The sequence below is a fragment of the Lemur catta genome, chromosome 11 (assembly GCF_020740605.2).
Source record: "Lemur catta isolate mLemCat1 chromosome 11, mLemCat1.pri, whole genome shotgun sequence".
Taxonomy (NCBI): domain Eukaryota; kingdom Metazoa; phylum Chordata; class Mammalia; order Primates; family Lemuridae; genus Lemur; species Lemur catta.
Window position 1 is genome coordinate 74976402 of NC_059138.1, and position 11639 is coordinate 74988040.

The 11639-nt window shown below is 48.4% G+C and overlaps 1 protein-coding gene across 1 annotated transcript; it reads right to left on the minus strand.

Annotated features, from left to right (window-relative positions):
• Positions 1 to 4706: 4706 nt before the first annotated feature.
• TRIL (TLR4 interactor with leucine rich repeats) lies at positions 4707 to 10013 on the minus strand. The gene has a single exon (XM_045564777.1). It carries the CDS (start codon positions 9440 to 9442, stop codon positions 7004 to 7006), a length of 2439 nt encoding a protein of 812 aa, XP_045420733.1. The 5' UTR covers positions 9443 to 10013; the 3' UTR covers positions 4707 to 7003.
• Positions 10014 to 11639: the final 1626 nt, after the last annotated feature.

The following is an 11639-nucleotide window of genomic DNA, read 5'->3' on the forward strand; positions in this document are numbered from 1 at the left end:
GAGAGAGAGAAAGAGAGAGAAAAAGAAATATGACAGCTAAATGCAATGCATGATCCTAGATCGGATCAAGGGAAAATAGCTAAAAAGGGTATTATTAGGACAGTTGATAAATTTGAATATGAATTGTGGATTAGACCATAGCATTTTATCAGTGTGAAATTTTCTGGTTCAATAATTGCACTATGGATAAATAACTATGTTTATTTAAGAGAATACCCTGTTCTTAGAAAATATAACTGAAATATTCAGGAGTAAAGAAGTATGATGTTTGCAATTTATTCTCAGATGGTTGAGAGAATGATAAAGCAAATAGGGCAAAATATTAACAATTGGTAAAGCTGGGTAAAGGGCATACAGAAGTTTTCTGAAATATTCTTGCAACTTTTTGGGTAAGTTTAAAATTATGTTTTGGTTTTTTTTTTAAAGAACCAAGTAAGAAAGAGAAAGAATAGTAATTAGTGACACCAATAAGGTGCAAGAAGGAGAACGGCCTAAGTAGAATTAAGCACAAGGCAAAAACAAACAAAAGCAGTCTGTGTGTGCACATGTGTGTGGGCACAAATAAGATCTTCTAAGAAGTAAATTATGTTCTTCTCAGAGCTGGTCACCTTTTTCCTTGGCAAATAAAAGAATGTCATAGAGTAAAAGAGTGTTTCAAAATAAAAGGGAAGCAGGGGCTGGCACCTTCTGCAGAGCGAGCCCAGAGCGGATGGTGGTCAGGGGATATACTCAGCCCTTTTTCAACTCTGTGGAGCCATTCCTGAGAAATGCAAGTAGTAAGAAGGGGACAGAGGCGAGAAAGGACGCACAAGTAGTTACATTTTTAATATCTGGTAAGCACTGGCAAAGAAGAAGTAGAAACTGTGCACATGTAGCAAGGGAGCAAAACTCTCTGATGAGAATCACTAGAAAATAACTGAGTGCGATGAGCACTGTCTGGGGAATGGACACACTTGAAGCTCAGACTCAGGGGGATGGGGGGCATGGGCAATATATATAACCTGAACTTTTGTACCCCCATAATGAGCTGAATTTAAAAAAAAAGAAGTGAGTTATAGAATAGAACATAAAAAAAAAAAGGAGTCAAAGATCTATTGGTAAGGATCTATTTCTTTATTCTCAATTTTATTCTATTGATCTATATATTTATCCTTCTATTAGTACCATACTTTCTTGAATATTGTAGCCTCATAATAAATTTTGAGATTGGAAAAAAAAAAAGAAAATAACAAACCAACCAAAATTGTTAAAAAACCAAAACTCCTCCCCACTTCCACCATTAAAACACACACACACACACACACACACACACACACACACACACACACACACACACAGAGCCACCAGCACCAAAAGTACAATTGGAATGTTAGGTGTGGTTGGTTACCAAGTTAAAAGACAAAAGGTTACTCAAGGGGTAAAAAAGGTGATTTATGGCATCTAGAAAAAGGGCAGGGGCACAGGAGGAGGAGCTGGGGGGATAAAAAGTCCAGTTGATCTTCATTTTTCTCAGATTCCATGTTTGTGAATTCACCTTTTCACCAAAATTTGTTTGTAACCCCAGAACCAACACTCTACAGCTGCGGTCCCCAACTCCCTGAGCCGCAGACAGGTACCAGTCCATGGCCTGTTTGGGACTGGCTGCAGAGCTCTGCAGAAAACAATTTAAAAAACCCAAATTTTTCATTAGAGAGGATTGTTTTGTTTTAAAAGTTTTTATTCTATTTTCTTACTAAAACACCGTGGGCCCAAGGAAAACATTTTGTTTTTTTCTAGTGTGGTAGTCAATGTGTTAAATATGCTTCATTCAGGTGTGAGTTATGTGCTATTGGCCATGAGAGTTGAATGTTAATGAATCAACAATATATATTGAAAAAGGTGTCTTTAAACAGAAACACACGTATCTTAAGATTATGTATTGACTGGTTGGTGAAAATGTGGTGATCAGAGGCTTGCAGGAACCTAACCCTGTATTTCCCCTGGGAGCAATGGTTCAGTATTCACGAATCCAGTGTTTGTGGTGACTTGATAGAACATAACTAACCATTGAATAACAAGAATTAATTGTATTTAAACATGGACTAGAAGGAAACACATCCAACTTACAATGGTAGTTGGCTTTGAGGGTGAGGTGTGGGGAAGGAGCCAGGGGTTTTATCAATACAGAGCAACATTTAAGGCTGAAAACAAACATCACAAAACGTTAACTGTTATTGAATGGTGCTGATATGAGTGTTTGTTTTTATTTGTAATTATTTAACTTCCTAAAGTAAAAAAATCCCTAGAAGGAAGCACAGTTGGGAAAGAATGGCCTAAGAGGTGGTGGCCAGCATTAAAAGTGCGTTTCCACGTGCTTCAGCGTACATCTACTGAGAGCTGAGTGTGAAATCAGCTGTAGGGTAAGCACTACGTAGTCAAAAAGTATAATATGGAAAAGTGAGTAACTGCTATGTGGCCACGGCTAGTCGTAATACACAGCAGTGTTGCCCTGTCTCAGCATTAACTATAGCACAGAGCTAGCATTATAAAGCTTTCATCAGTTTTGAAAGAAATATTATGGATTTGCAGTAAGGAGATGCTGTTGCTTGAAATTCTGGGGCATGACAATTTATTTCTGTCTAGCATCTGATAACATTTCACAGCCAAATTATAAAGCCATATTGCTGTGTCAATTAGAAATCACACCACCTGTAGTTTAAAAGCTCTCCAACAGATGTAATGGGATATTTAGGTACTCTGTCGCAAGGCAGAGCAACCAGGTATCACGAAACTACATTTTATTCCCTCATTATTTCAATAATTAATACAGTTAAGTATAATCTCAAAATACCTGTCTCCCCATGCAAAATTAAAAGAATACTATTTGACACATGATCGAGAAGGCTAATGTGACCTGAATACTTACGGGGAAAATAAAAGCATCTGTGTATGCCAAGTATTCGTGTAAGTAAACTAACAGTAAAAGGATACTTGGAGATGCTGTAATTTTTTTTTTTTTTTTTGAGACAGAGTCTCACTTTGTTGCCCAGGCTAGAGTGAGTGCCGTGGCATCAGCCTAGCTCACAGCAACCTCAAACTCCTGGGCTTAAGCGATCCTACTGCTTCAGCCTCCCGGGTAGCTGGGACTACAGGCATGCGCCACCATGCCCGGCTAATTTTTTCTATATATATTTTAGTTGGCCAGATAATTTCTTTCTATTTTTAGTAGAGAGGGGGTCTCACTGTTGCTCAGGCTGGTCTCAAATTCCTGACCTTGAGCCATCCACCAGCCTCGACCTCCCAGAGTGCTAGGATTACAGGCATGAGCCACCGTGCCCGGCCTGATGCTATAATTTCATGGGAAGAGGAGGTACTATAGATATAGGACAGTTTTTGTACCCTTAGTTCCAATCTAAAGGATGAATTAACTTATGCCAAGAATTTAATAAACAGAAGAGTTTGCCAAATACTAGTATATTCATTTTTAATTATGCAAAACTATTTCAAGTGTTATCCTTCTACATTGAATTATACAAGAGCCTCAATTAACTAGAACAAGGAGAGGAAAAGGATTGCTGTCATCTCATTATCTGAATTCTCTGATTGGTTAGGGTTTAATCAGAAGCACCTTGTTCCTGAAATTTCTGAAATGTGTCATACAACTTCTTGCCCTGTGTGCAGAATACTACTACTAATGCATCTAATATTTATTGAACATCTGCAGTGTAACTAGTACTGTTGAATATTGTGTACTCACTTATACCTCACAATAGCACTGTGCAGTCGGGACTCAGGCTGCCTATTTTAACTGATGAGGAAGCTGAGGCACAAACAGATCAGGTAAAAAGAATGAATGTAACCTTCTGATGACTAGGTGACTTCATCATTCCTTATCATCATTCCAAACTGTCATGATGATATGATTTTCTGAGGATGGTGAAGGTATTGATCCTGAACCAGTCTTGAATTTTGAATAAATTTCTGGTACTAGAATGCTGTATTGTCATTTGTCTCCTACTCTTAGAAGAGGGGGAGTGGTTAACTACAAATACCAGGCAATCCAGTGTCTGTTTTAATAGTTCCTTAATATACAGTAGCTGCCCATATTGCTGTACTTTTGGTGAAAATCAGGTGTGTGGCAAATTAGTGAAGGTGTTCTGATCACATGCTAATTATTACCTGGCAGCACCGCAAAATTCCCTGCCTTTAATCCCACTGGCTGAGCTGAGAGTCCCACCACATTGTAAACTGTTCAATGGTTCTGTAATTGAACATTCCTAACTCATACCAAAGTTTCTTTTTTCTTTAGGAATTTTATCTTTGTATAAACTGTGTAGTGGCAAAGATGACCTCCTGCTCAAGATAATTCCTTTTTATTTTTGACCAAGAGAGTCAAAGGGTCTGAGTTTTAATTGTTTATTTTAATCAGGCAATACCCGCTGAGACCCAATCACCTCGCTGTCACTAGTGTTCAACAGCATTTTCATGCTGTGGCTGACCATCTGCTTTTAGAGCCATCTCATTGTTTTGGGGTGCATAAAGTCACGTGACCACTTCTTAAAAATAAAGTTCATACGCTACCTTGAAGACGGAAATAAACAAACATTGAAAAAGGCCAGAAAGACTTCAAGCTTATGTTTCATTTCCATGGATGAAAGCTGCTGTAGAAAAATGCATTGTATCGATACGAAAGTGTACAAAATATTTGGAAACTCCAGGAATAAAACATCTCTATTAGTAGGTGGGTTTATTGGTATAACTGAACATAACAATGTGTAACATTTATTCATTTCCCACTGAAAGACTTTTCAGTAAAACTGTTACAAGTAGAACACAGATCCAGGCATTAAGCATTTTCAGTGATGTTCTACAATTGAAAAGGTGGGTGGTGGGCAGAACCAGAAGCCTTTTCCAGAATTGCAATGGGACTCAATATTATCTTGCTGTGCAAAAGAAACAGCTAAGAGATGCAATCTCGCAATGAATGAAAAAAGCCAGGAGCACAAAAGGTGCCAGATTGAAACCTGCAGGTTGGAAATAAGAGCGAGTAACTCCACCTGTACCAATATGTTCCGAATCTAAAACAAGCCCTGGCAGCAAACTAAGAATGACAGTCTATTTCCTGTGGTTTATTAAGTTTTGGCCTCACAGATAAGACTGCCAGAAAAGCAGCTGTATGTAGTTTAAGTGGTCTGGACATTTACTCATCTGAACATAAACAAAGATCAGCTCATTTAGATCCCTGGGTCCCTACTCAGCTGTCCGGAGGAGGGCAGGCATGGCTCAATCTAGGCCAAACATAAAAGGAGTGAACTGGGGTGAAGGACCCCTGGCTGTGATGGATTCCCTGAGTCATCAAGACCCTCAGGGGCTTAAGGCCCTAAACAGAAGATTCGCTGTTAGCCTCAGCACCATTGTAGTGGCCTCCATGGTATACTCCACTGCCAATAAATCCATAACCACAGTGTACACCCTTCTTAGCGACTGCATTTTTAGACCACACATAAAATTACTAATGTAAACCAAACCACTACATTTAGTGATGAACATGTACTTCATAAATATCAGGGAACAAAAGTATCCTAAATAGTTGAAAATGACTAAACAAATAAAGGAGCCTAACCCTACATCTAAAACAAAAACATTTAAAAGAAATACTGCAAAAATTAACTAAAAGATAAGATTTAATAACATAGGAAAACACTAGGTTGTGGAGAGATTAATTGCAAAATATATAATTATTTCACAGTGAAATTTAAGTACTCATAACAATCTTCTAGTTTTAGTAGAAAAAAGATGCCCACTGATAACACAATTTTTCACATTTGAATTCCATAATTTCTTCCCCTCTACTATTTCCTACAAAAAAAGACATTAATGTGGTCAAACATTACACTATCAATTGACAATCACCTTTTGTTTCCCTATTAGGAAATTACCTTTATCACTTAGCTGAAACTCAAGAGAATCAGAGCACAGTCAACTGTGTGTCACTGATAACAACACGAGAAGTACCACATCACATTTATTCCAATCTAAACACACTGTCACAGATGTGGTAAGTGAACTGGAACGCTGGAGTTCCCTAGGGGGTTATCAGTTACATATACATTACATTCTTTTTATCAAATCTGGCATTGAAATTTCCTATTCCATATATAGGTTTAAAAAAAAATAAAATTAAAAAGCCACAGGAGCAACCCTGACAGAGAAGTCTTGCATGCAGCCTTCTCCTGAGAAAGTATGTAATCTTAGTTATCCTCAAAGTCAGCAAACGTGCTTGTGCTGTTAATATCAAAAGGCAAATAGTTGAATGGCCCAGTCCAACTAAAACAGTCCGTGGAGTTTATTGGTCAGTTTGTTAAATGTCACAGCTCTTCACATTGTTGAAAAAAAAAATTGCGTCTCATTATTTAAACTTTAAGGTATCCAGAATGCTCTATCAGCCAACGTAAATGAGTTCCTTGGCAAGTGCGTTAAACTTTACCACCTGTTTACATCACCCTTCTTGGCAGAGACCACCAGACCAGTGGAGTCAGTTGCCAAGCCTCCTTTGTAATGGTAATAAGTTTCTTTTTCCTTAAATAGAAACAAAACTCCTCTGTTTGACACTGAAGCAAACAAAAAGCATGCACCCAAATCTCTTTCTGGCCATGTTGGGGGCACAAGCAGGCTTTTCCACCCCAAAGAGGCCAGGTTATTACACTGCAATGCTACAAAAGCCATTCCCATAGCTATGCCAAGGCCTTCATGAGAAGGCGACTCGGCACCCCACCACCCATGTGTCCCCTTCGCCCTGACCACCAAGTATTACCCATTTACTTCATCAGTGAGTACTGGGAATTGGGGTATGGTGCCTGAATCGGCCCTCTGTCCCCTTTGGCCTCTCTGGCAAGTTCACAAAAGGTAGGAAGGAGAAGGTTAGCTAAAATAGGATCTTCCCCTGAGGTGGGCTGGTGGGCCCCACGGAGAGGTGGCTCCTCAAGGCCAATGAGATGGTCTCTACTAGCCCGGAGGCCCGGACCTAGTCAGCAAATCGCTGCAGGAGATGGTCCTCCCGCCTCAAGCTGCCGCCCGCGCCGCCGCCCGCACTGTCCATGAAGCGGTCGCAGGGGAACTCGATGAGGTCCGCCTCGCTGAGGGCGCACACGGTGGCGCGCGGCCGGTGCGACTGGAACCCCGAGAAGTCGGCGGACACGCCGGTGCCCATGGAGCGCAGGGGCCGCCGGGTGGAGTACATGTGGCGAACGTGCACCGGGGCCCCGGCCTTCCGCCTGGCCCGCAGCTTCCTCCGCAGCCAGCGAGACGCCCAGGCCGCCAAGGCCAGCAGCACCAGTAGCGCGTTGACGGTCAGCAGGGCCAAGATGAGCAGCTGGTAGTCGACGCCGCCCCGGCTCCCAGCCTCGGGCAGGGTGACCAGCCCCGCGCAGTGGTCCCGGGGGGCCACGGGGCAGACCCGGCCCCCGAGCACGCCCTCCACGCACACCAGGTAGGGGGTGTCCCCGCGCAGCTCGCGGAGTGTGGCCGAGTCGCTGCGCTCGGGCAGGTAGACGAAGCGGTGGAACTTGGGCTGCTGGCCAAAGCGGTCGAAGAGCAGGCGGAAGCGCGCGCCGCCCAGCGGCCGGGGGCTGCGGTGCTCACGCACGGCCCAGCGCACCGAGGCGCTGTCGGCGCCCACCGCCTCCACCGTCAGGTTGCACAGGATGAACTTGTTGAAGTCGCAAGGGTCGGACACCAGTGGCGGCAGGCCGACCCCGCCGTCGGACTGCGCAGCACTCTCCTGCTGCTCTGCGGCCAGGCGCTGCTTCGCCACGCGCTGCCAGGGGTCGCGGGCGGGCGATGTCGTAGAGCCGGGAGCGGCCGTTGGGGTGGGCTCCACGTGGGCGGGATCGGCCCAGGTCGGACGTCCCAGCAGGGGCATCTCGTGCAGGTCCAGGGCATGTGGAGCCAGGCCCGCGGCGGCAGCCACGGAGGGGCCAGGCTGCTGGAGGCCTGGGCCCCACTGGCTCAGCCTCAGGGCACTCCTGTTGCCCACGAGCTCCCTGGCGGCCCCATCCCAGGCCACCCCCGCTAGAAATCGGCCCCGCTGCTGGGACTGAGGCTGAGGCCGCAGCTTCTCCGTGAGACCATCTGCAGGGGGCGTCATCTCCTCCCCCGCGGCTGTGGGTAGGGGCCGCCGCCTGCCCTCGGCGGTCGAGGGAGCTGAAGGCGAGGGATCCACGCAAGATCCATTCTGCAGCTGTTGGTCATCCAGGTAATCCAGGTATTTGCCCCGCAGGGCCGGGGGATGGCGACACTGCACGAAGACAGTGAGGAGCCGGCCCTGCGAGTGCCAGTCGCCCATCCAGCGCTTCAGGCCCCGCAGCCGGCAGTCACAGGTCCAGCCGTTGCCGTCTAGATCCAGCCGGTAAAGGGCTGGGCTGGCGGCGAAGATGTCCCCGGACAGGGCACTGAGCGCGTTGTCGCGCAGGCTGAGCTCGCGCAACCGGCCCAGGTGGCCGAAGGTGGCAGGGTGCAGGGCGGAGAGCTCGTTGCCGCTCAGATCCAGCGCCTCCAGGCTGTGCAGAGGCTCCAGCAGCGCCGTGGGCAGCTGGCTCAGCCGGTTGCCTTCTAGGCGCAGCTCGCGCAGGGCCTCCAACCCCCAAAAGGCCTCGGGCGCGAGGTGTGTGAGCTGGTTGCCCCTGAGCGAGAGCAGGCCAAGGCGTGGCAGGTGCTGGAAGACGCGCGGCCCGAGGTGTTGCAGGCTGTTGGCGGAGAGGATGAGGGTGGAGAGGGAGCGCAGCGGTGCGAAGGTGGCCGCGTGGCGCAGGGAGGGCTGCAGCTCATTGGCAGAGAGGTTGAGGAAGCGCAGCTTGCCCAGCTGGGCGAAGGCGTTCTTGCCCAGAAAGCGGATCCGGTTGGATTCCAGGTGTAGATAGAGCAGGTTGCCCAGGGGGGCGAAGACTGCGTCCGGCAGCGCCCCAAGGGCGTTCCCATCCAGCCGCAGCTTGACCAGACTTTCCAGGCCCTCGAAGGAGCCACGGCTTAGGCGGCCGATCTCGTTCCCGTTGGCATAGAGGATGCGCAGCTTGCGCAGCGGGGCCAGCGTGCCTGGGGCGAGCGCCTGCAGGAGGTTGTTCCCCAGGTAGAGCTCCTCCAGTCGCGAGAGCTTCTCGAATGTCTTGGGGTGGAGAGAACGGATCTGGTTGTACTGCAAGTCCAGCCGTCTGAGCTGCCCCAGGCGATGGAAGTCGAAGGCCGTGATGTTGGTTATGAAGTTGCCGCCAAGGCTGTAAGTGAGCACGTCGTGGGGGCTCGGCAGCGAGCTGGTCTTGGGCACGGCGCGGAGCCCTCTGTTGGTGCACAGGAGGTGCTGGGGGTGCTGGCAGTCGCAGCGCTCTGGGCACACGGGCTCGACCCGCGGCGGGAGCGCGAGGCAGCCGCACACCACGAGCAGGAAGCGCACGGCGCGGGCAGCCTCCATCGCCGCCCGCCCTGCGTGCTGCGGCCGGATCGTCCTCTTGGCCTGCTGGCTCTGTGTCTCCTCTGCATTCCCCTTGGCCTGGCCAGAGTCGCTAAATGGCCTCTTTCGGACTTCTCTGCGCCGTCCAGCCCCTCCTCCGCCCTTTGTCCGGTGGCTGGCCCGGGTCTCTGCAGGCGGGCTTCGCCCGGCCAAGTCAGGCGGCGCGGGGCGCTCTGTGAGTCCCGGGTGCTACTTGTTGCATTTCTGCACAAAACTGTTTCTCTGGGTGCGCGTCGGGGGGCGGGAGGAGGGAGCAAGACCTGGCGCTTTTTGTTTGCAGCGGAGTCGGGAGAGCTGGATTCCCTGGCGCGGATTCTCCCCGCCGAGCGGATTCCCCAGTTGCAGGCGGGAGCCCTTCCAAGAGCTCCTCGGGGCGCGGCTTGGCTGCGGAGCCCCGGCAGCTCGCCCCCCGCAGCCGGCGCCTCCTCGCTCTCGGTCCCCGACCCGGAGCGCGGCCCCCGTGGAACAGCCCGGGGGGCGCGCGGGCTGTGTCCGGAAGGGACCCAAGTCGGCGAGTAGCGAGCAAACCAGGCGGAAATTCGTTCTTCCCACACTCTGCCCCCGGGGACGCAGGCGGAGAAAGAGGAGACGGCGGAGGGAGGACAGACCCCGGCAGGGGGAGGAGGAAACGCTAAGTGGCTCCGCGTCTGGTCAGCCCGAGCCCGGGAAGCCAAGTGAGAAAAGTAGGGATTAAAAACAGCTGTATGGTCGGACTCGCAAGGCTGGGGGCGGGGGAGGATAACCCGGCGAGCAAACGGGATTTGCAGACAGAGACCTTTTTATTTTAGACGAGTATACCAGCCGCTTCCGAGCAGTGGGAGCGCGCCTCGCCTTGCTCGGTTTAAGTCACTTGCTCTTCCAGGTGCCACCCTGCGGGAAGTTTGGGCAGCACGCAGTCTGCCAGCATTCTACAGGAAGTTTGGGGGCGCATAAGGGTGCCTGCAGAATCTGGCTGTCGGGGGGCTACTGTCGGAAGAGGTTAGCTAGGTCTAACCATTCTAACTGTTGCTGGGTTGTTTCGGCCCCCTTTAAGGTATCTGAACTGAGTATTTGCTTGATTCTGCTGTAGGCAAGAGCATGAAGAAATCTCAAAACTGGTTCTGCCACCACGAAAGTGTCTCCATCAGATTTTGGTGATTCAGTCCCATTAATTCTGCTCTAGTCTTAAAGCCCTTGGGGTAGGCTCTACACGTGTGTGTATATATGTGTGTGTGTGTAAAATAACCTTCACAGACCCTGTGTAACTGCTTCCTGCAGGGCCCTCCCACTTTATGCCTGGGCTTGCAGCCGTCTTCACAGTCTTTAGCCCAAAAGTGCTCAGGCCTGGGTTAGCTGGGGAAGTGTCATTTATTGTCCACTGGGAATGGAGCGTTTAATCAATGGCTCCTTGAGGGCAGCCGCTGCTGAGAATGAGAATGGTCAAGGGATAGTTGTTAATTACTGTTTGTTTTTTCAAACCATCTTGCTATTATAAAAATAAAGTCCCTTCCTCCCCCCACCACCACCCAAGGTGTTCAGAAAATGTGATTTTTCAGGACCTACTCTATGCAACAGTGTGGAAATTTAAAGGAAAGATACAGATCCTCACCTCAAGAGACTGATAATCTAGTGGGAAGGGCAATGCATTGAAAGGTTAAATAATGATAAAGGGCAGTGATATGAGAAAGCCACAAAGATGCAAATGACTTTTAATAATGCCAATGTTTGGCAATGAGGAATTGCCTCTTTTAGCAATTAATATAGACAAGTGACAGAGATAGGTTCTCTGAATTTAGAGAAAAATGAGATCGTTGGCAGGGTGGTCAGAGAAGACTTCATTGGTGAGCAGGGACCTTGGCTTTGAAGGGAGATGGGTCAAGGTGCAATGGCAGTACCAGGAGAGAAGAGCTGAGGGATGGAGCTGTGGGAGTCCCCCCATGACAGGCGCCTGGCCTGGCCCTGAGAGTGTGGGAAAGGCTTCTAGAAGAAGCGGAGAAGCCTCTGCTAAGTTTGACAGGTGAGTGGTGTTGTAGACTAAGGTGAGTCCATACTGGAGAAGAGGAAGCCTGGGGACACCTGCAAGGAAGGAATTTAGGAACTTCCAGATCTTCTGTCTGCATCTCTGGGGTGAGATTTATTAACAGTTGTATTTTTTAACAGTGTCATACAACCTAGCTTG

Bases quoted from the DNA above. Each gene is read 5' to 3' on its own strand.
- TRIL (XM_045564777.1), bottom strand. From the start codon at position 9,442: ATGGAGGCTGCCCGCGCCGTGCGCTTCCTGCTCGTGGTGTGCGGCTGC.